The 25,236-nt window shown below is 44.0% G+C and overlaps 1 protein-coding gene across 1 annotated transcript in view; it reads right to left on the reverse strand.

Moving 5' to 3' along the window:
- Positions 1 to 25,236, reverse strand: part of PAPSS1 (3'-phosphoadenosine 5'-phosphosulfate synthase 1) — a 158,145-nt gene that overhangs the window by 13,270 nt on the left and 119,639 nt on the right. Inside the window, exon 10 of the mRNA XM_077476682.1 lies at positions 4,922 to 5,190. Coding sequence (XP_077332808.1) covers positions 4,922 to 5,190 — 269 coding nt within the window. The remainder of the gene's footprint in view (positions 1 to 4,921; positions 5,191 to 25,236) is intronic.

The raw sequence follows: 25,236 nt of genomic DNA on the forward strand, positions 1-25,236 counted from the left end.
ATTCACTCCAATTACAGTGCCTTGAAAATGTATTCATACCCCTTGAAATGTATCCAAAAATTGAATGGTATGACAACTGCAAACCTACCAAGACATGGCTGTTCACCTAAACTGACAGGGCGGGCAAGGAGATCATTAATCAGAGAAGCAGCCAAGAGGCCCATGGTAACTCTGGAGGAGCTGTAGAGATTCATGGCTAAGGTGGGAGAATCTGTCCACAGGACAACTATTAGTCATGCACTTCACAAATCTGGCCTTTATGGAAGAGTGGCAAGAAGAAAGCCATTGTTGAAAGAAAGCCACAAGAAGTCCCATTTACAGTTTGAGAGCCATGTGGGGGACACAAAACATGTGGAAGAAGGTGCTCTGGTCAGATGAGACCAAACAAACGGACGTAGCGTGCGGTGACGTCAACACGTCGCTCCTCTAGACGCATTTCGTCACAGGTTTGACGCCATAGGGCCCGATGACAACGTCAAACCTGTGACGAGACGCATCGGGAGGAGCCATGTGTTGACGTCACCGCACGCTACGTCTGTTTGTAAGCACGGGCGTGTGTTCTGTAACCAGCCGGCCACAACTTTTTATGCAGCTTTTTTAATATGAGTGTCTTTTTGTTCATACACTGTGGCGTGTGTACTTTTGAATAAAATACCCTATGGGTTTTATCTATGATTGCTCCATCTTCCTTTTTTTTGAGCAAACATACATCCATTCTTCACCATATCACCTGTCATCAGTGGAGAATTACAGGAATATTGCTGTGGCTGGGAGATCTTTACAGAAGAGGCGCAGATTAGATTGTTGGGCGACTGGATCGTCCGGTGAAAACCTTCTGAGCAAAAAGCCCCGGCCGCAACCTATAGAATTTTTTAAATGTCGCCTGGAGATTTTTAATGGTAAAAGTTTGTCGCCATTCCATGAGTGGGCGCAATTTTGAAGCGTGACATGTTGGGTATCAGTTTACTCGGCGTAACATTATCTTTCACAATATAAAAAAAACTTGGGCTAACTTTACTGTTGTCTTATTTTTTCATTCAAAAAGTGTACTTTTTTTTTTTTTTTTTAAAGTGTGCTTGTAAGACCTCTGCGCAGCAAGACTGCAACGACCGCCATTTTATTCTCTAGGATGTTAGGAAAAAAATTTATAAAATTTGGGGGTTCTAAGTCATTTTTTTTTTTTTTGCTAGAAAAAGTTTTTTAACTCGTAAATACCACATCTAAAAAAGAGGCACGGTCTTAAAGTGAATCTGTAAGGTGAACTTACACTGGACCCCCTCCCCATCGCACCTGGTCCTGCTAACCTGGAGTCCGGTGATCACCCCTTCTGACAGATTGTATAGCCGCTTTACCAGTCCGGGGGGTTCAAATCCTTGCGGCTTTCTCTCCTCTTTGCATGCGGTGACAGGACAGGCTACGCGGATTCTGATTGGTTGGCGCCGCCCATGTGACGGCACAGACCAATTAGAATGCTCCTATACATACCTCCTTAAGAGGTACATTTAGGAGATTAAGCCGAGGGGATTTCTAAGCCCCGGACCGGTGAGGCAGCTATATGAAGTCTCCTAGCAGGTGATCGTCATGCTCCAGGTCAGTAGTGGAGGGGGTCCAGTGTAAGTTCACCTTACAGATTTTTCTTTAAAAGGTGAACATACCCTTTAAGTTGCATGCAAGATGCCCAACACCACTTTTGAGGAAACACCCCATTATGTCTTTCATGTACTCATAATTCTTTGCATTGCATATTTTGTCCAAATTGCAAAGCATTCTAAGTCATAAAGTGAAGGTTATGACTGACTGCAAGGAGATGGGATGGCAAATGCCCTGTGTGAGAGAAATCATTGGATGCCTCCTAAACACACTAAACAGCTTGGATGGGGGTCTTCTCCCCTGCTGAGCAGTGACAGAATTCGATTAAATGCAGTTATTGTTTGGTCAAAAATTTTCTGCCCGGCTCCTTCGACTTTCAGATCAAAGTTTTTCAAACCCCGGTTGTGCCATCAGGGACATACAGGGCTTGAATATAAGCCATGTGTGACCAGCATAAGATGTAAGACTTCAGCTGACTTACACTGCACAGACAAAGTATGTAAGGCTGAAAACAACATTTTATAAGTAAGCCTGTTAAATAATAATGACTTCATATTCAAATTCTTGCATAAGCTCATCAGCACATAGTTTTCTTTATTATCATACAGGAACATAGACAGTTTTTATACTAGTCATTGATAACGTCTTGTTATTATCACTCTATAATTGATTGCACTTTGAAATCTGCAGTAATTACCCAAGCCAAGACATACAAAAAGGCAATTTTCCAAACTGTGAATACAAGTAAGAGATCACTATTCCTCTGCTGAATTGTAGGATATGTTAACACTGCTACGCAACAATGGACACTTAATATATCAACACAGCACAAGTGTCCAATACAGACAAGACATAAAGCCTACACCTTTAATAGTCAACATTCACAATCTGCAGAAAATACATGTGTGATAGCTATTCAGGATAGTTTGGTACAGCCAAGGTTAACAGAAAGCTGGTCTGTAAATAATTTGCTTTTATAGAAAAATGGTATAATGTCTTCTCTACGACCCAAAGAAAATGATTAAAGGGAGGGATGGGTTTTATATTATTGTTATTATTTGGCACAAGAGGCAATGCTGGTGAGCCATTGTCTGAAGTCATTGGAAAAACAGCAAGCAGTTAGGGATTTTGTTTTTCATTATTTTTCCCCAAAGATGACGCAGAGAAGTTAAGGATATGATTGTCTTCAAACTCAAGAGAAATGTTTGCCTTTTACTTTGCACTTGACTCTACAGCACTCAGACAAATGCTTTAAAACAGACAAGACATGCAGGGTTCCCACGGGTCCCTGTTAAATTTGAACTAGCTTTATACCCTCAAGGTTTTGGCTACACCCCAGACATTAAACTGTTATGCAGTGATATCATCTTCACTATCTAAGATTGTTGTATATTGGCAAGCCTGGAGCAATAAAAAAAGGTGGCAAATAAATGCTTGTACTCAGGTGTCATACTATCCTTTTGAGAGATAAAAAGAGAACAGGGGGGCCTTCATCGTCTTTTAAAAAATGGATTTACAAATAGCATTTATCATAACACATTAATACATGAATTATAAGGGAGTGTATAGTGGTTTTGAGCATATGTTCTTTGTGTGATCAGGGTTACAGGAAAAAAAAAATTAAATATACTTTTCTGTCAGGTAAATATTGAACATTGCATATTAAACTAAACCTATAGCCTTCCATTACAAAAACAATTCACTGGTCTCACGATTCAATTCAAATTAGATTATCTGGTCAACGATTCAATGCGATTTGATTCCGCAATGTATCACGATTACTGACGATGGTTTCCATCAAAAACAAATTCAAGCATTTAGAAGAACTAATTTTTTTAAATTTTATCTGTTTTAAAAAAAAAAAAAAAAAGGGGAGGACACTCCCTGCATGTAGCAGGACAAGGACATGGCAAAGTCCAGGATACGATGGAGGGGTAGGAACTGAAGGATGGAAGAATCCATGAATAAGAAAAGAAGGATGGAAGAGTCTGGGGATGGAGGAATCCATGGATAGAGAATGGAAGGCCATAGCAGTCTGGAGATAGGAACAGAAGAATGGAAGAGTCTGGGGATGGAGATGGAGGAATTCATTGATAGGAACAGAAGGATGGAAGATTTCAAAGATAAAAATGGTGGTGGTGAGGGGATGAAGGATGGAAGGATCAAAAGGGAGGATGTTAAGATGGTCATCATGGAGTTCAGAGGTAGAGGATCCTTTGTGCTGTGTACATGGCAGGGTTGGGGTGTGATGGTCTCCTCCTGGAGTCCAGTGTTGGGGATGTCATAGTGCTTTTTGTATAAACCTATTTTATTAAAGTGGAGTTCCACCCAAAAGTGAAACTTAAGGAGTCCTGACCCCATTACATGGCACAACTGGCATGTCATTTTTTTCGGGGGTGGCTAGTTTTGACAGGTACCTGCTCCCACTTCTGCTCGGGTTGCCTAGGTTGACCTATATGGATAGTAACGTTGTTCAGTCACTATCCTAACAATTTCAGCTGAACTCTTCCATATCCTGGGATTCAGTATCACCCCTTTTCAACCTCATTAGGGAACCTGAGATCTGTTCATGGCATTCCTGGGAAAATCGCAACATGTGGTAACATTGTGTGTTCACATAAGCCTGCTATGCTCGACCCTTTTGACTGCCAAAGACATGTCCCACACATTATGGAAAATGAAACATGCTGGTGGGAGAAATTGCAGCCTTGAGCTTTTTTTTACCTTTTTAAACCACTTTATGCCCGCACATATACAGTGGCCGCTCGGGGGAACTAGATATGTGCGCGGTGGAGAGCGCACACCCGCCCCCCCCCCAGCTGTGCAGCGATTGGCTGCAGCACTGACCAATCAGCAGGTGCCAGCCGCTGACTGGATGCCAGCACCTGACGATTGGCTCAGGTAATTGCTGAAGAGAGCCCTGTGTATGTAAACATGCACAGGGCTCTCTTCTAACAGCAGCAATGTGCTGTTTTTTTCTCCCTGCAAAGGATACCGCTTAGTAAAAACAACACACACAGTAACAGGTTGGTCACATATTTAACCCCTTGATTGCCCTAGATGTTAACCTCATCCCTGACAGTGTCAAAAGTGTCAGGTAGTGTCCAATAGGCTGCTGCAAATATCACAGTCCTGCTATAAGTCTCTGATCGCCGCCATTACTAGTTAAATAAATGAATAAAAATATACCACAGTTTGTAGACGCTATAACTTTTGCGCAAACCAATCACATTTTATGTCAAATGACTTCTTTGTATTAATAAAAACGGTTTTGGTGAAGCTTCCCTATAACAATAAAATTAATATAGATGGTTAATTTGTGAGACACTACCTCTGTTGGACCAGCATACATCATAGGAGATGGAAAGATGGCAACTATTGTGGTCTCTGGATCCAGCACACGTTCTTCAAGTACAGCAGCATGTTGCTTCATTCGCCACATCAAGGGAACATCATCATCCTTGGTCCAGCCTCCCAGTGGGTGAAGTAAAAGAACAGGGCGTCTATAGCCTCTTTCAAGTAACTGCTTGTGTGTGTCTTGCATCAGTAATGCATGTCCATTGTGAACAGGATTTCGCAGCTGGAAGGCAAAGACTGCATCTGAAAAAATAAATAACAAAAAACATTCAAGCAAGGGCAATAAATATATTTAGACATATAACATAAATCGATCACCTAAGAAAGGGGATGCCATTGGCTTATAGCGCTGATGGGAGCAGACCTTTTTCGGCGATGCCCCTTCGACAGAGGCCGGCCAAGAGGCCAGCTTTTGTTGGACCGACTGCAGTGCAAATTGGCCGAATGTTGCAGAGCTGGGAACAATGTTACTAACCAGAGTGCAGCACAGACAGTGAGCATAGGAATTTATCGGGTCATAAGGTTTCTGGCAAAAGTTTATGTTCATCCTAAACATGACGTTAAATTCAGAGACAGAACTTCTCTGATTTTTTTCAACAAAACGCCCTGATAAATGTGAAATTTGAATTATAGCTCAATATTCTAATCAACACACAGAATAAAAAAAAAAAAAACTCTATATCGATTCTGATCCGATTGCAAAAGAATACATCAAAGAATTTCCTGAGGTCACGTTTAAAAGAGTTCCCTCATTAAGGGATAGACTTGTACATAGTCATTTTGACAACTCTAGAGATAGAGAAAGAAATACGGGCACCTTTCCATGCGGTCATTGTGACTTATGTCAATATGTTGACCATAAATCTAAATTTAAATTACCGAATGTAAAATGGCATTCCATTAAGTATAGGGTCACCTGCCAGACACCGGGTGTCATCTATTTGGCCTGGTGTCTGTGCGGTGGCTTCTATGTAGGAAAAACAAAGAGACAATTCCTTATGAGAATTAGAGATCACGTAAAGCCTATTATAAAGAAAAAAATGGACACTGCTATTATTAGCAGGCATGTGGGTACATATGATGCGTTTAATTCCAATACAATAAAATTCTTGGCTCTGGAACATGTCCCTCTGTATTTAAGGGGGGGGCAGTGTAGATAGAATTTTGCTTCAACTTGAAGCCAGGTGGATTTATGAATTAAAGGCTACCATTTTTCCGGGATTTAATGAAAATTTAAGTTTTAAGTCCTTCCTATGAACACTTTTCATGCTCAAATATCCCCCTCCCCTTCCTTTTTTTTCTCTATTTTTATTGTATCACTAACTAATTTAAATTAAAGTTTATGTATATGTATTTGTTTATTATTTCTTTGTTCACGCCATTTTGTGTTATATTTTGATACATTGTTTGATGTGTACTTCAGCCCATGTGTTGGAATTGTGGTCCTATATATGGGGCTTAGATGTATGAACATATATCTGTTTTCCTTGGCCATTTTTGTTCACTGCTTTCCACACGGTTGCCTACATTTCTGCACCAATTTTCCATACGGACACCCAAGGCACTGCCTGGCGTCGCCAGGTATCTGCCCGTTTTGGTGCTGCGCTTCCCTTGAGCCAGGGATACTATACGTTTTTATGTTTCCCCCACTGCCTTATATTGGCTGTGTTCCACTTCCTGAGCTTCCCTTCCCCCTTTGCGCTTGGGGGTTGAGGGATTACTTTCATTCTGAAGGCATTGGTGTTGCACCGTCATACTGTGACGTTTCATCTCGTTTCCGCCCCCTTCCTCCCCCAGTGCTTTATAGGGATTGTAGGCTCAGGGCTTCCTTAGCCTGGAGAGCATGCACAATATCGCCTTTCTGTCCGCATCGAACCGGTGACGTCAGACACCAGCTTGATGGCAGGGAATACAAAAGCCAGACACAGTCAGTCCCCGCTGTATATGCCAGAGGACATGACCTATATCTCGTGAGCCAGAGTTGTTGGTGAGTGGTATGGTTTAAATTTAATCCTTTCTCCTGTGGTTAGTACTTATATCCATGATCATATATCATTAATAGTATCGTCAAATCCTGCTTTATATATTGGAACTTTTTTTATAAAGCAGCTTGGCTGTAATAAATATATACACAAAATAATAGGATTTTTGTACTCACCGTAAAATACTTTTCTGTAATTCACCAACCGACACAGCTCCTCTCTGTAACTAAATGGGTTGTATAGCCTGCCATTAGGAGAACTTGGCAAAATTGTTACACAACACACAGAACTTTCAGTCCCGCCCCAGGGGGGCTGAGCCTGTGACATCAACCCTCCTCACTGCTCCCAGCAGCTTTAGTACGTCAACAAGCAGTATAACGTAGAAAAAAGGGAGGGGTGTGTGCTGTGTCGGTTAGTGAATTACAGAGAAAAGGATTTTACGGTGAGTACAAAAATCCTATTTTCTCTTATATTTACCGACACAGCTCCTCTCTGTAACTAAATGGGACGTCCCCAAGCAGTGCCAAACGAGGGGTGGGAAAAAAAATCATAAAAACTTCATCCACCATGGCAAGTGGGAACTAGTGAAACTAAACCCACAAAAAAACAGCAGTGTGTGGAAAATCTCCACCATATAACCGGGCATCCTCAACAGGAGCGATCCCCAAGACTGCGACATTGCAGAAGTAATGCAACAGTGCTGCGTTTTTAGCGAAAAACCAGGAAAAAACTCAATTGCAACTATGGCCGCCTGCAAAACTTTGCAGCCAAAACAGGCATCAGCCGATGTACTGACGTCTACCTTGTAGAACTTGGTAAACGTATGGACAGACGACCAGGTCGCCGCCTTACACGCCTGAGCGACAGGCGCTTGGTGTCGGAAGGCCCAAGACGTTCCCATTGCTCTTGTAGAGTGGGTCATGACTGGAAAGAGGGGCACCTGCCCCTTCAAGGCATAGGCTTGTATTACAATCTGTCTGATCCACCTGGAAATGGTGGTCGACGAGACCACCATGCCTTTCTTAGGACCAGCCATCGAAAAAAAAAAAGGTGAGTCTGACATCCGAAAGGGGGCTGTGGCAGACAAGTACCCCTTCAGAGCCCTAACCATATTCGAGAGCATGAAGGGCCACCTCATTGGGGTGCTTCGGTTAACGATGGTAATACAATGTCTTCATTGATATGAAAAGCCGAAACCACCTTATCCCTGTGGATGACCAGATAAGGCGACTTGCATGACAAGGCAGCCAATTCCGAAACCCCCTGGCCGATGTGATGGCCACTAGAAAGACCACTTTTTGTGAAAGGGTCAACAAGGGAATCTCCCTGATATTCTCAAACGGCGGCTTCTGAAGCGCCGACAACACCAGGTTCAAATCCCACGGAGGTAACGGAGGACGCACCGGAGGGACTACATATCGCACCCCCTGAACAAAGGTACTCACTAATGAGTGAGATTCCAGGGGTTGCTGGAAAAAAAGACAGCCAGAGCTGAAATTTGGCCCTTGATGGTGCTCAACGCCAACCTCTGGTCTACACCTTGCTGAAGAAACAGCAGGATCCTGGATAGAGAGAAAGAGCGCGGATGCCACCCTTTCTCCTCACACATGGAGATATAGGCCTTCCAAGTACGATGGCATATCTTCCTGGTAGTCCCAAAGTTGCCATAGTTGGAATCACAGAGTCCAACAGACCCCGGTTCCTCAACACCTGGCTTTCAACAGCCATGCCATTAAAACCAGCGATGGTAAAGCAGGGTGAAAGATTGGACCTTGAGATAGGAGGTTCTCTCGCAACGTTAGTCGCCAGGGAGCGGCTGCCACCAGACGCCACAGGTCTGAGTACCAGGGCCGCTGAGGCCAATCTGGGGCAACCACGATTACTGGGATCCCCTTGGCTTCCACTCTGTGCAGCAGGCGTGGCAACAGTTTTAGTGGGAGGCAAGGCGTAGATCAGCTGGTACTGATCCCACGGAGCCACCAGCGCGTCTGCCCACGGATCTCTGGTCCTGGACACCAATATTGGTACCTTCCGATTGAGACAGGAGGCCAATAGATCCACATCTGGTGTTCCCCACCGCAGGCACAGCAGCCTGAATATCTCCGGATGCAATGCCCATTCTCCTGGGTCCAGCATCTGTCAACTCAGATAGTCCGCCTGCCAATTTTCCACCCCTGGGATGTAAATGGCCGACAGGGCCAGTACGTGTCACTCTGCCCACCGAAGTATGTGAGCGACCTCCCGAGCAGCGGCTGAGCTTCTTGTTCCCCCTTGGTGATTTATGTATGCTACAGCCGTGGCGTTGTCGGACTGTATCCTGATCGGACGCCCTTGAAGACTCATCGACCATGTGTGGAGGCACAGCCTGATTGCTCTCAATTCGAGCAGATTGATCGGCAACTTGGATTCCTCCACCGACCAGAGGCTCTGTGCCCTTGGATTCCTCCACCCAGCCGGACAGACTGGCGTCCATAGTGATCACCGTCCATGTCAGAGGAAGGAACGATTTTCCGGACTGAATCACCGTGGACCTCAACCACCAGATCAGAGAGTCCCTGAAATGGTTGACTCACCTGGATCTGCCGATCCAGGGACAATGGAGATTTGTCCCACTTCATCAAAATCTCCTTCTGCAGGACTCAGGTGTGGGACTGGGCATAAGGTACCGCCTCAAAGGAGGCTACCATGAGCCCCAGCACTCGCATGCAAAGACGGAGCAACGACCACTTGCGGCTCATCAGTAGATTGACCGCTGATCTGAGCGTCATCAATTTGTCTGAGGGGAGAAAAACCCTTGCTTCCCTGGAGTCCAATAGTAACCTCAGGTACTCCAGACGCTGAGTCGGTACAACCACCGACTTCTTTAGGTTCAACAGCCACCCAAATTCTTGCAGGGTCTGCAAGGTGATCGCCACATCCTCCTCTAATTCTGAGGCGGAAGATGCTCTCAGGAGGAGATCGTTTAGGTAACCCACGATCGCGATCCCGCGTTGTCTCAGCAATGCCAATATCGGAGCCAGAACTTTGCTAAAGACTCGGGGGGCTGATGCCAGGCCAAAAGGAAGAGCCACAAACTGGTAGTGGGCTTCCCCAACTTCCAAATGCAGAAATATTTCATGCCGAAGGAAAATGGGTATGTGCAGGTAAGCATCCTGGATGTCCAAGGACGCCAGAAAGTCCCCTTGATAGAGTGCAGTGACTACTGAGCGAACTGATTCCATTCTGAACCTCTGCACTGGGCAGATGAAAAAGCCGATTGTGAGCGGAAAAAGAGGGCCCTTACCTGTGACGAGGCTCCTTAGCCTTCCTGGCCTGTGGGAGTAGTGTACTCTTACCACCAGCGCCTTGAGGTGATTCAGTTAGCATTGTGCGCTATACAAGTATTTCATTCATTCATTCACCAGTGGCATTCTTAATAATGTCATCCAATGAGGCTCCAAAGAGCCGCTCGCCAAGGAAGGGAAGATCCGTCAGGTCTTTCTTGGATGCCTGGTCAGCAGACCAACATTTCAGCCAAATGAGGCGCCTCAGCACCACAGATGACACTGAAGCCTTGGATAACAGAGGGAGAGTATCCAGGGCCGTGTCACAAACGTACCTTGCAAAAAGGCCTTGCAATTGTTGGTCTGCTAGCTCCACGCAGACAGGGGAGGCGTTCTGCTCTCCCAATTCGTAGTGCAAAAGTTTTGCCCACTCGGTCAGTGTCTGGGACACCAGTGCGGATGCCAGTACAGGTCACACGGCTGACCCCACAACCGTAAACAAGGAACGAACCACCACCTCGTCCTTCCTGTCCGTGGGATCCTTAAATGCAGGAGTCCCCTCAACCGGGATTGTGGTTACTTTATTTAACCTAGATACTGGGGGTGCACGACCGGAGGAGCCAACCACTTTTTGAGAAGGCTTTCCTCAAAGGGATAACGCACCGCCAAATTTTTGGGGACCGAAAAGGTCAGTTGCGGACGACCCCATTCCTTGTAGATGAATTTTTCAAAATAAGTCAAATACGAGAACACCTTAGGTGAACGCGCTGGCTTGCGGGACCCAAAAGGGACCGGTACATCAGCAGAGGGATCTGCTGGCTCCTGAATCTTCAGGGTATCACACACAGCTGTGATAAGTGCTCCAACAAGCGCTTTGTCGCGCCCGGACCCGGACGGGGAATCATCCTCACGGTCCTGGTCAGCCACGTCTGATAGGTCAGAGCAGGGGTCACCAGCCGCAGCAGGGCCCGAGTCTGCATCAGAGCTCTCCCCAGAGGACGGGGGGGGGGGGGGAGGGACCTCTTACGTGCACCTTTCCTTCCACGTGCCGCCTCTATCTTAGCAACATAGGAGTCAAGGACCGCCGTCAGGGTTTCCATGCGCACCACACTAACCGTAAGGGACCTGGTTGCTATAGCCTGGATTTCGGGTGAAGATCCCACCCTCCTGCTGCCGCCGCGTGGGGGGGGGTACTTAGCGCTAGACTCACCACCCTGGGGCGTTCTGTGAATGCCCCTAGCAGTGCCTGTAGTCCCTAGGAGGTTCCCAGTTGCAGAGAGGAGAAAACTGTGTCAGCAGCAGCAGCTATAAACAGCGGTGAAACATTCTGCAGAGCTAGCTTCAGCAAGAGCCATCCAGCATCCTGTACACACAGTGGACACAGTAAACCGCAAGTGAGAGCACATGTAATGCTGCCACAAGAGAACAGCGGCAAAAAAGCACTCAGGCTTCAAGAAAATGGCCGCCAATGCAACTAATAGGAGATCCTAAAGAAGATGGCTGCTGAAGCTCACCAGGGAAATACCAGCTTTACCACATCCAAGATGGCCAGACAGCGCCATGTGGTGACAGAACAAAAAATAAAAATGTGCTGCCTGCCTACAGCCAGAACAACCTCCACAAACACCTTTTGGGACACCCCAGACTGGGACCAGGACCAACGCCAGCCGCACAGAGCCCCCCCCAGGTGAAAAAAACAGCGAGCCCACACACACACCGCCCGCAGCGCATGCAGCCACCCCCCTCAGAGGGGGGGAAGGAGGGGTGATAGGGACTTGGGAGAGAAGATAGGGAGGTGAGATGGCCCCTGAATCGACCCCCCAGGGAATGCCCAGCTGCTCACCCCACCGAGGCAGGGAGAGCCATACTTGCCAGTCCTGAAGAGCTGGGAGACATTCCATCACAGACCTACTCCTGCGCAGTTACAGGGTAGCTGTTGGCCCGGTATACTGTGATCCAGACAGCAGTAGCCCGGTCATATGTATACCCCAGAACATTGAAGCTCACCGACCACCTCTGGAGCTGAGGCATGTCGTGGCCTGCCGAGCCTTAGCTGCGGCCTGCTCACGCTTGATGGTCGGACTGGGGAGACTACAAGGATATCATTAACCAGCCTGTCACCCAGCCAGCAGTTGATAGAAGATCTCAGGATCTTTCATCCTGTGCAAAAAGCTGCAAACCTGCAGCAAAAACATGGAGCGAGAGGGCCCGCAGGGTTCCTAGGTCATTCTCCTTACTAGGCAAAATAAAAACTGAAGCTGCTGGGAGCAGTGAGGAGGGTTGATAGCACAGGGTCTGCCTCCCTGGGGTGGGACTGAAAGTTCTGTGTATTGTATAACAATTTTGCCTAGTTCTCCTAATGGCAGGCTATACAACCCATTTAGTTACAGAGAGGAGCTGCGTCGGTCGGTGAATATAAGAGAAAAACCCTTTTTATAATGTTATCTGAATTGTTTGTTTTTGCTAGGAGTTACTATCTCCCGTGCTAATGCTCTTTCAATTAATATGATCTGCCCCACTTTTTGCCTTCATTCAGTTTAACTCATTATTTACATTAAATTTTCTGTTTACGTTTCATTTTTAACATGGTTAATTTGTCCCCATCATACTTTTTTGTTCACTTGATTTTGCCCCTAGTCCCTCCTTCCTCTGTAATCCCTCAACTCTGTCTGGCTCATCAGAGTATATCCTTTTGTCATTTTCCTCTTGAGCTCTACTAATCTCGATTTTAAAGTGGTTGTATACCCAAATTTTTAACTTTTACCTACAGGAAAGCCTATAATAAGGCTTACCTGTAGGTAAAAAAAATATCTCCTAAACCTGTACGGTTTAGGAGATATTCCCCTCGGTATGCGCCGCTGACTGCAGCGGCGCATGCGCACAAGGGGATTCTCGGCCTGAAAATCCGGCAGTGGCCGCCGGCCGGGAATGAAATCTCCCGCGCGTAAGCGCGGGAGTGACGATATCGCAGCTCCGGCCACTCACAGCGCCGGAGCCGCGATACCCGGAAGAAACGCCGAGGGAGCATGTCAGCTCCCTTGGCGTGGATCGGGCCAGATGTCGGGGCCTCGTTTTAAGGTATTTCATAATGAGCTAATATGCGGTGCATACTAGCTCATTATGCATTTTGCTTTGCAGGTTTAAAAAAATAAAAAAATAAATTGCCGGGTTAACTACCGCTTTAAGTGAGTAAACTATTAATACCCTATTAGAGGATGTTTATCCCTATTATTGCAAATATTTGCAATAATATTAGTAATTCTTATTCTATTGAGAAACAATATTTACTTCATTTTTTAGCTGGATCTTTTGCCCTCTACGGTTTTTGGTGTCTATAGATCTGTGGGGTACCAGTGATTGGCTATTATCTGGCAGTGGTTTGGAGTGGTTTACCTGGTCTGGGTCAGCAGTGTTCATCTTCTAAGTGGTGCTGTGTCCCTTTCTATATTATATTTTGTTAATTCATTTTGTGCATCTTTATATTTTAAACTTATAGTTTAACCACTTGGTTCCCACACTACGTCTATTGACGTCATGGGGTTTCAGTGGTTATATCTAAATGATGCCTGGGGCTACAGACATCATTCAGATATTGCCGTTTTCAGCCGGCGATTCCCTACACCATAAGAATGATCATAGCGGCTGTTCCGCCGCTTGATCGTTCTTACGGATGGCGGGAGGGGACGCCCCCCCTCCCATCGCCCTCCGGTGCTTCTACCGACTCAGTGTTTCCATTGGTGAGTCGGTCACAGGATCCGCCGGCCCCAGCAAGTAATCATAGAGATTTCCGGTGGACTAGATTGTCCCCGGAGTCTCTATGATCGTTCAGAGGCCGGGCACGATGTTATGACGTCACGCCCGGCCTCGCTATTCAAATTACATTTTTTTTTTTTTATTATTCCCAGCCTAGAGGTGAGATATGGGGTCTTATTGACAGGATAGGAATAAAAGTCATCAATTTTTTTATTTTATTTTTTAAGTGTAAAACTAAAAAAATAAAAATAAAATTAACAATAATAAAAAATGTTTTTAAAGCGCCCCTGTCCCCGTGAGCTCGCACACAGAAGCGAACGCATACGTAAGTCCCGCCCACATATGAAAACGGTATTCAAACCACACATGTGAGGTATCGCCGCGAACGTTAGAGCGAGAGCAATAATTCTAGCCCTAGACCTCCTCTGTAGCCCAAAATATGTAACCAGTAAAAAAATTGAAAGCGTCGCCTATGGGGATTTTTAAATACCAAAGTTTGGCGCCATTCCACGAGCGCGTGCAATTTTGAAGTGTGACATGTTGCATATCTATTTACTCGGCGTATCCTCCTCTTTCACATTATGCAAAAAAATTGGGCTAACTTTACAGTTTTTTTTTTTTTTGCATGAGACAGTTTTTTAACTGAGAAAAACGCGTTCGAAAAATTGCTGCGCAAATACCGTGCGAGATAAAAAGTTGCAATGACCGCCATTGTATTCTCTAGGGTCTTTGCTAAAAAAACATATATAATGTTTGGGGGTTCTATGTAATTTTCTAGCAAAAAAATTAGGAATTTTACATGTAGGAGAGAAATGTCAGAATTGGCCTGGGTCCGAAGTGGTTAATCGATTAATCAATACGCACATCCCCTGAGGAAGCATATCTGCGAAACATGTCGGGATAAATCCATCTTCATTCAATTGATTATTCTGATCAAACCACAACTGTATAATCTCATTGTCTTTGTTTTGAATAAAAATTGTATAATTTTATACTGTATATCGTCTAATTCTCTTTATAGTTAGCACCGTTAAAATCCCTATTCATCTTCTAATTTTATGACATTAAAAGTATGTATTGGTGTATTAACACAGTTTCTTGTATAGCTTGCCTTGTATTTTAAACTCTAAGACCGTTCCTATAAAGTACTTGGTGATTCTGGCAGTTCCTCTCTTTCTCTTTAAAAACTGACAACGCCAAGTAAAGAAGTAGATGTGTACTAATGTGGTCAGTTTGCATCTCTGACATTCTGATAGGAGCTACAGAACATGTGCCTGTACATTGGTAGTCAGCTCTGCTGTCTTGCCCCCTGCCAGCCCTGCTCTGTTAACTGACAGCAAGAACTTTGCTGTTAAACTCCAGCTGTTCATACTGAGTATAAAGCAGTACACAGAATTCAACAGAAAAAAAAATTAAAATAGGAAAAATAAGCATCTCCATCCTATTTTTCAAAAATGGTTGCGAATGCACTCAAATAGCCAAGTGTCACTAGTTTTTCACAGCAAAATCAGCAGCAATGGCAATGAGAAGTGTGTTAGATTATTTCATAGCAAACCAAATACATTCTGGCACACAGACAGGCGCAAATAAAAAAAAATAAAAAATACATAAACTAAAATATGGCAGGTGCCATTTTAAAAGTTAATTCCACAAACTGGACCTGCAGTGGCCGTCATAAGCACAAAGCGCTATATTAGTTGAAGCTTACACCATAAAACAAAAATGACTAACATTGAAGCCAAAGAGCTTCAGGCACTCCTGAGCAGGAAAATCCTCTTCATAGCTGTAGAGCATCCAATTCTTCACCCTGGAGTATGCTCCTCACTATGCTGCAAAGTATTATTTAGTCATGAAACTGGGTGCCAAACTGCAATTCACTGAGAAAATAGGGTGGATTATTTACTCATGTGAAACACTTTGATATTTCATGGTTCTTGTCCAGAAGACATGAGAAAAGTATGTTTCTTTGCACTATAGTTTTGATTCTGGGCCAGCTTTGAAATATCAGCAGTACAAATCGTTTTGTGATGATTTAGAGGTAATTGGAAAATTCAATACAATAAATATGTTTTATTTTGTTTGTTACTGCAAATTCCAAACATCATGCCAGATAGGCAATTACTGTCCCTCTTGGTGAAAGGAAAAATAAACTCACAAAGGCGCATTCCAATTACGTTTAATTCTGGTTTCTTCCACAGACATTAGGTATTTCAGCCTGGTTCTGTCTGCCAGCCACATGAAGTGTGAATAACCCATGCCTATTAGTGTACAGGCCTGCAGCCTTTTTGAATCAAAGGTTATTATTAAAGTGGACATAATGTAAAAAGTCAAAATTAGGTCCACACCTCTTCACGATGCTGCTATATGGAAAAGAGCTGTGATATCATGCAAATTCCCATCTCGGCATCCTGAACAAGGTGCCAGCCTCAAGTCTTTGACTGTTGGTGTTCTTAAGAGAATGGGCATTAGTAATTACCTGACTCCACGTTTAACCTCTTGCCAACCACATAATGCAGATGTGTGGCAGCAGGGAGGGTGGCCATTAACGCCGACATGCCGCACACATATCCGTCCAAGGTTTATATGCCGAGTTGTCACAGGCAGCGTCTGGTTTGTGTGATCAGGAGCCCCTGGGAAGGGCTCTCCAACTTCATTCCAACATGAAAATGATCAAAAACACAAGGCCAAGTCAACCTGCCATTGGCTACAGCAGAATAAAGTGAAGGTTCTGGAGTGGCCATCTCAGTCTCCTGACCTCAATATTATTGAGCCACTCTGGGGAGATCTCAAATGTGCAGTTCATGCAAGACAGCCCAAGAATTTACAGGAACTGGAAGCTTTTTGCCAAGAGGAATGGGCAGCTTTACCATCTGAGAAGATGAAGAGCCTCATCCACAAATACCACAAGAGACTTCAAGCTGTCATTGATGGTAAAGGGGGCAATACACGGTATTAAGACCTGGGGCATGTAAACTTTTGATCTGGGTCATTTGGGTAGTTTCTGTTGTGATTATGATTTAAAAAGATTAAACACAGTTGATTGATAATAAATGGCTTCAGCCAAACACTAACCATGAGTGAAAGAAAAGTTTTTGTGTTATCAAGCATATTCTCAAAAAAAAGACCAAAAAAATTAAATTCTGCCAGGGTATGTAAACTTATGAGCACAACTGTATATATAACACACTAAAGTTAATAATAATAATAATACATTTTATTTATAACGCCCTTTTCATCAAAAGGTCTCAAAGTGCTACAGGTTACAAAAACAATAAGTTGTGTGTTTGGGTTATTTCAGTATACATACCTTTTCAAAGGCCAATCCGACCTGATCCCATGCTGAGCTGTCAGCTGTGGCTTTGCTGTGGAGGCGGGTGCAGAGGACACAGCCGACAACAGAAGCCCCATAGTAACCATAGGTGACATCTCTTCCCATTCATTTCACAGCAGTTGTCAGCTGAGTCCTCTGCAGAGCTTCCACCGCTGGAGACAGGACCGGAGCGACTTACAGTATACAAAAATATGTATATGGATTTCTTCTTTACAGGGTTAGATAGGTTAGTGTTAGATTGTGGATGTCTATGGATGTAGTGATTTTAGTATTATGCTGGACTTCTCCTTTAACAAATTCAGTTGGTACAGCTCTGTCATCTCTCGAACTTTGTTTGGTTTCATCCTGCTCAAGCACTAGTCACAAGTTTTAGTCTAGTCTTATATTAAAACCCCCCATGCCAGCCAGGAGGATAAGACATTATTATTGTACAGGATTTATATAGCGCCAACAGCTTGCACAGTGCTTTACAATATAAGGGCAAACAGTACAGTTCAAATACAGGAGGAATCAGAGGGCCCTGCTTCTAAGAGCTTACAATCTAGAAGATATCACAAGACCTGTGAATGGTATTCAGGCAGGTCATACCGCCAGTTCCAGAGATGGGCAAATTAACTAATTTTAGAATCCAGCAAAATAATGTTTTGGAATAATAAATATGCTCACAAAATAGCAATGCATAATAAAACATTCCGCTTTTAAAAAAAAAACTCTGATAAACTAAAATAAACTTTCACTAAAATGAGGGTACACTGACTTTTTACTGGGTGCTAAAATGCATACATTGTGTTTTACTTTATATAATGCTGTTAATAGACAACAAAAAGTTAAAGCAAAGATCTCTCTGCCAGACATGCCTCTATTGCCCTGTACACACGGTCGAACATTGCGACCACAAAATCCGTTTTTTTCCCGATGGATTCTGTCAGAAACTTGTGTTGCATACACACGGCCGGACATAGTTGTCGGAAAATCCGATTTTCAGAACAAGGTGACGTACGTTGCATACAACGGGACTACGTAGAGGCTAGTAGCCAATAGCTTTGGTCTCGTAATTTAATCTGAGAATGTGTGGCACTTTGTCCGTCAGAATTCTCTACAAATGATTGGAAAAGGTCCGATCGGATTTTGTTGTCGGAAAATTTTAGATCCAGCTCTCAAACTTTTTCTGTCGGGATTTCCGACGGAAAAAGTACGATAGAGCCCTCACATGATTGGATTTTCCACCACATAATCTGATCGGACCTTTTCTGTCGGAAAGTCTGACCGTGTGTACGGGGCATTTTCTGGATCCATGGCAACTATCCCTAAAACACAACACTTGTGAATAATTTCACGCTAGACCACGAAAATACTTTATATTTCTTTTTATAAAAAAATGCTTTCTGTCAAAAAAAAAAATAGTGATCCTATTGATATTACATAAATGAGAGAGCCCAAAATGGTCACAACACAAATACAATGCATGTATCCTTAAAGCTGAAGTTTAACCTTTCTCCTTTTTTTTTTTGCTCTAAAGAGTGGTTTTCAAAAAGTAAAAAAGCCCCATACACACCGTTTTTCCTTCAGATTTACCAAAACCATATAATATGAGGTCAAACCTTAGGAGCTTCAATTTGCATGCAATCAGGCAGGCCCTTACACTACATGGTTTTTGAAAGAAAAACTCATCAGATAAATGGATAGTGTGTATGGGGCTTAAAACTCATGAGAGAAACATGAGACTGGCATCGATAACCTCCTTTTACCGGTAGTTTATTGGACATAACACTGACTCCAATAATTACAAAGCCACTGACATGAGATACATATGCAGATCAGGAAAGTCCTACAAAATCAGAACCGCTTTTTTTTTATTTATTTTTTAACCACTTCACTCCCAGGCCAATTCTGACATTTCTACATGTAAAATTCCTAATTTTTTTGCTAGAAAATTACATAGAACCCCCAAACATTATATATGTTTTTTAGCAAAGACCCTAGAGAATACAATGATGGCCGTTGCAACTTTTTATCTCGCACGGTATTTGCACAGCAATTTTTCGAACACGTTTTTTTCAGAAAAAAAAAAAGTTTCATGCTTAAAAAAAAAAAAACACAGTAAAGTTAGCCCAATTTTTTTGCATAATGTGAAAGAGGAGGATACGCCGAGTAAATAGATACCCAACATGTCACGCTTCAAAATTGCACGCGCTCGTGGAATGGCACCAAACTTTGGTATTTAAAAATCCCCATAGGCGACGCTTTAAATTTTTTTACTGGTTACATGTTTTGGGGTACAGAGGAGGTCTAGAGCTAGAATTATTGCTCTCGCTCAAACGTTCGTGGCGATACCTCACATGTGTGGTTTGAACACCGTTTTCATATGTGGGCGGGACTTAAGTATGCGTTCGCTTCTGTGTGCGAGCTCACAGGGACAGGGGCGCTCTACATTTTTTTTTTTTATTGTTAATTTAATTTAAATTTTTTTAGTTTGACACTTAAAAACAAAAAAAAATTGATGACTTTTATTCCTATTACAAGGAATGTAAACATCCCTTGTAATAGGAATATGGCACGATCGGACATATTTACAGTGAGATATGGGGTCAATAAGACCCCATATCTCACCTCTAGGCTGGGAAGAATAAAATAAAAAAACAATCCTGGCTTCCCTGCCAAATCGGCGCCGTTAATTTGAATACCGAGGCCGGGCGTGACGTCATAACATCGCGCCCGGCCTCCGAACGATCATAGAGACTCCGGGGACGATCTGGTCCACCGGAAATCTCTATGGTAACTGGTGGGGGCCGGCGGATCCGGTCACCGACTCACCGATGGAAGCGGTGAGTCGGTACAAGCACCGGAGGGCAGCGGGAGGGGGGTCGTCCCCTCCCGCCACCCGTAAGAACGATCAAGCTGTGGAACAGCCGCTATGATCATTCTTATGGTGCAGGGAAACGCCGGCTGAAAACGCTGATATCTGATTGATGTCTGTGGACTCAGGCATCATTCAGATATAACCACCGAAAGCCCATATCAATAGACGTAGTATGGGCACCAAGTGGTTAAACTATGCCTATATGTATGCGCAACTAAATAACTGAAGCAAAACCTAACACTGGTCAAAGTAATGTTTCAAAACTTGAATAGACAGTTGTCAAATTAATACAATTAAATTTATTCTTAATCTAAAGTTATTTTTTACTTTAAAATGACAAACATGTCATACTTAGCTGCTCTGTGTAATGGTTTTGCACAGAGCAGCCCCAAGCCTCCTATTCTTGGGTCCCCCACCGGTACTCTGGGCCTCTTCCCCCAGCTATATGCTCCCATAGCAAGTCGCTTGGTATGGGGGAACTTGTGCGTGCTCGCTCCTGAGCCGCCTCTGTGTGTCAGAGTGTGGCTCAGCCCACTCTGTTCTCACTGGCTGTGATTGACAACAGCAGGAGCCAATGACTCCCGCTGCTGCCTTTCTGTCCAATGAAAAGAAAGAGCTGCTACTCTCATGCACATCACTGGTTCGAGATTGGGCTAATGCAAGTATTGGGGGGGGGGGGATTTGGGGTTTGGCTTGTGGAGGAGCTGGATGCAGAAAGCTCTGTCTCACAGAGCATTCCTATGCAGGCTCGGTTTTACCCATTAGTGTCGTTCCCTGCTTACCGGACAGCATTTCTAGCTTATGAGACTGGCTTTCTGCTCTGGATATCTCCCGCTCTAGCTTAGACACACTCCTATGCAGGCTCTGTCATTCCTTATATATCTGCCAATTTCTCCAGCTTATTAGACAGGCTTTTAAATCTGATAGTTACACTGTCAGTGTGATATGGCCTTCTCCCCTGCTCTTTGTTATTGACATTTTGCAATCTGGATTCTGTCAATTAAGATGTAAGCGTACTATGTTTTTTTTGTCTGTGTCCACTTTTTAACCTTGGTGCATCCTAATTTTTGATGATGTCTATCTGATGCAAGAAATTCCCATTTTGCGCCCCCCCCCCACCCCAAAGCACCTTGTCCCCATGTAGATGAGGACAAGGGCCTCTTCGACAACCCTGGCCCTTGGTTGTCGGGGGCTTATCAGAATAAGGGAGCCCCCAGATCCTAGCCCCCCACCCTATGTGAATGAGTATGGGGTACATGGTACCCCTACCCAGAGGCCCGGCAGAAGAAACGAAGACCCCCGGACGGCCCCATCTACCTGGAGTCACGTTAAAAATGAACAGACTTTATTCTGTGTGTGGGCAAGTCCGTTCATTTGAAAAGACTGGCAGACCTCCGCCAAAAGTCCGGCGGATTGTCTGCCGGACCTAATCCGCCGGAAAAGTCCGGTCCTGTATGAGCGCTTGTGGGCAAGTCCGCTTGTTCGGAAAGCCCGGCGGACATCTGCTGTAAAGTCCGGCGGTTTGTCCACCGGACTAAGTCCACCGGATAGTCTGATCGTGTGCATGCGGCATTAGTCCTTTATGATTTAATGTAGAGCAATAAATGAGTTTGAGAAGTCCAACTCCAGGCAGATAGCAGGTCTGATTAGTAAATCTCCCTTGCATTTTTCCTTCAGACAAAAAAAAAAAGAAGCAACTAACCCTTGCAATACAGGTACAGATCCACTGTAAGAGAATTGTTTTTATTCTCCTGAGGTTGGGCCTTATGCCTAGTACACACAGGCTGAATATTGAGTGGCTTCGGCCAGTTCAATAGAAACCGGTTGACATTAGGCCCGTGAACAGCAGCCGGTCCAACAGAACGAGCTTCTGTCAAAGGGGAATGACCAAAAAAAGTCTGCTGATCAGCTCCCGATCAGAGCTCTCAGCCAATGGCTGAGAGCACTGACCGGTGTGTTTTGGAAGGGATGGGGGGATAGGGGGTCTCCCACTGTCAGAACACAATATCTTGGCGGAGGAGATCGGTGTGCTAACATTGGATTGTTAGTTGAGGGGCTCCTCCTGAGTGCTTCAGGTTTTTTTTTCATTGAGCCTGCTGGGTTTTAAAAAAAACAAACAAAAAACTACTAGTGTGTACCAGGCTTTAGGTTTAAAAGCAAAACAAACAATGCTAATTTAATAGCAGATAAAAAAAAGCAGTATTATGCACCAACTTATAGCAACAAATGCGTTTTTATTATTTCCCTGGTGCTCATCCTGGGGTCATTTAGCACTTATTGCAAGGCCCCTCGGGGTCTGCACAGACATTAGTCTATTGTATTACTTATATATGACAGTAAAGGAAAAATATTCTAAACTGGCTTCTAGCGGTTAAATGATTTATTTCACACTTTGTTCTTTTTCTGTTCTGCCTGTATTTTGTATAGGGGCTATAAGGAGCACTAATGGAAGCCCTGATTTGTAAAAGGGGCTCTAACAGCAATGATCTCCAGCAGTCACCTGTAATGTGTATGCAGTGTATGACTGTCTCAAGAAGCATGTTAGAATAGGGTTCTCCTACAACTCCTATATCAAGCCCACAATCTCTGGCTATTTTCTGGAGCATGTACCCAGTCTGCAACAACTCCAATAATATGATCACTATCGCCTATAGCCTTTCTGAAATCTCGGACAATCTTCTTTAGGATGCCAGCCATCTCTGATCATCGCCTGCAGCACATGTGCAGTCTCTGATCATCTCCTGTAGCATCCTGAAGTATGCCTGCAGTCGCTGACCATCTCCTGTAGCACGTCTGCAGTCGCTGACCATCTCCTGTAGCACGTCTGCAGTCGCTGACCATCTCCTGTAGCACGTCTGCAGTCGCTGACCATCTCCTGTAGCACGTCTGCAGTCGCTGACCATCTCCTGTAGCACGTCTGCAGTCGCTGACCATCTCCTGTAGCACGTCTGCAGTCGCTGACCATCTCCTGTAGCACGTCTGCAGTCGCGGACCATCTCCTGTAGCACGTCTGCAGTCGCGGACCATCTCCTGTAGCACGTCTGCAGTCGCTGACCATCTCCTGTAGCACGTCTGCAGTCGCGGACCATCTCCCGTAGCATGGCTCGAATTGCAGTGATCTCCAACAGTAACCTGTAACGTGTATTCCGCGTCTGACTGTCTCCTGTAGCATGTCCCTATTCTCCAACAACTCCTACATCATGGTCTGCAATCTCTAATCATCTTAATCATCTTCTGTAGCATGTCTACATTCTCTGATCTCTTTTATCCTTTTTTACAAGAGCTTTAACTGAACCTTTGAGTTAGTTCAACTGTCTTAGCTGCCTTGATTACCGTTGTGAATTTTTCATTGGTTACATCTGATAGGTTAATCGACAACATGTTTAATCATTAAGTATTACATTTGTATATATATTCCAAAAAAATCACAAATTATCAGTAACACAATAAAATCGTAGAACTGATCCTAGCGCACAAAAGGACATATACTTCATCTACACAAACAGCTGCTGTTATAAGTAAAAAATCAATAAAATAAATAAAATGCACAGTACTCACACATTAACAGCGCTCTAAAATTAAATGCGTATCATACAACATGTATACACTACACTTCAGTTCATAAATAGGAGCGTTATGATCCAAAAGGTAAAGATTGGTTACGTTGTAGTGCACAATATCTGAAAAACACCTTGACCCCCCTGGTACTATTGTATTTTTTTCTGCCTCTGGCTTTTTCATGTAGCACCTTTACAGCTTTCTGTAGTACTACATACCAAATATCATGTGTGGTCCTTCGGTGATGTCAGGGACTACAAAGAGATCTCCTATATTGGTAATCACTACTGCTTTAGTCTATCACTTGATAAATTAAAATGTGTATAAATATATAGCATATAAATAATTTAATTGTCTAATATGCAAGTGTAAATACAATTATGGACATATATTGTACTTTTATTGTCAAAATGTAAAATGCAACCATTAAAAAAGTATCTAGGCAGAGTAAAGGCATAATAAAGTATGAATGTTGTGATAAAGACATTCCTTTAAAAGAACTCCTGTGAACACCTTCAAGGAGTGATATCAAAAGCTCAAACTGGTTTTCCTCTAAAACGTAACTACAGGAAACATGTTGTGCTCTGAAAAGAAATGCTATAGTGGCACATTTTTATATGTATATATATGGTGCTTTTTATCCAGAAGCCAACATCTAGAAAACTCTTAAAGGGGATCTAGTCTTTTGTTCTCAATAATATATGTACATGTAGAAAGAACAGCAAAATGTAAGTAAACTAATTTGAGTTTGTTACTGTTTTAAAAACCTTGTTTATTTGTATAATTTGTAATAAAAAATACAGTATAATATATATACGGCGTATAACACGCCCCCCAAGTTTAGGAGGGAATTTTAAGGAAAAAAAAAAACTTTTAGGAGGGAAGTTTAAGGGAAAAAAAAAAACTTACATTTATATGCCCATCAGTGTCATCTGCAGCCTTGTCCACCATTGCAGCCTTGTCCACCATTGCAGTCTTATGCAGCCTTGTCCACCATTGCAGCCTTATGCAGCCTTGTCCACCATTGCAGCCTTATGCAGCCTTGTCCACCATTGCAGCCTTATGCAGCCTTGTCCACCATTGCAGCCTTATGCAGCCTTGTCCACCATTGCAGCCTTATGCAGCCTTGTCCACCAGTGCAGTCTTGCCCCCCATTGCAGCCTTATGCAGTCTTGTCCCCCATTGCAGTCTTGTCCCCCATTGCAGCCGTGTCTATTTTATTTTTTTTAAATGCCGCCGCCGAGATACAGAGCCGGATGTGTATCTCGGCGGCGTGCGGTAGTTCTCGGCGGGCCTCCGGCCGCCTTCGGCTCCTCTCGGCAGCTTTCGGCCGCCTTCGGCCGTTCTCGGCAGCTTTCGCCCGCCTTCGGCCGTTTTCGGAAGCTTTCGGCCGCCGAGAAGAGCCGAAAGCTTCCGAGAACGGCCGAAAGCTTCCGAGAACGGCCAAAAGTCGCCTTGAAGAGCCGAAGGCGGCTGAAAGCTGCCCAGAGGCTCAGAATTTCGGGGGATCGGCGTATAACATGCACCCACGATTTTCCCCTG

The sequence above is a fragment of the Lithobates pipiens genome, unplaced genomic scaffold, assembly GCF_037356315.1.
Source record: "Lithobates pipiens isolate NorthernLeopardFrog02 unplaced genomic scaffold, aLitPip1_a1.2 Scaffold_13, whole genome shotgun sequence".
Classification (NCBI taxonomy): Eukaryota; Metazoa; Chordata; class Amphibia; order Anura; family Ranidae; genus Lithobates; species Lithobates pipiens.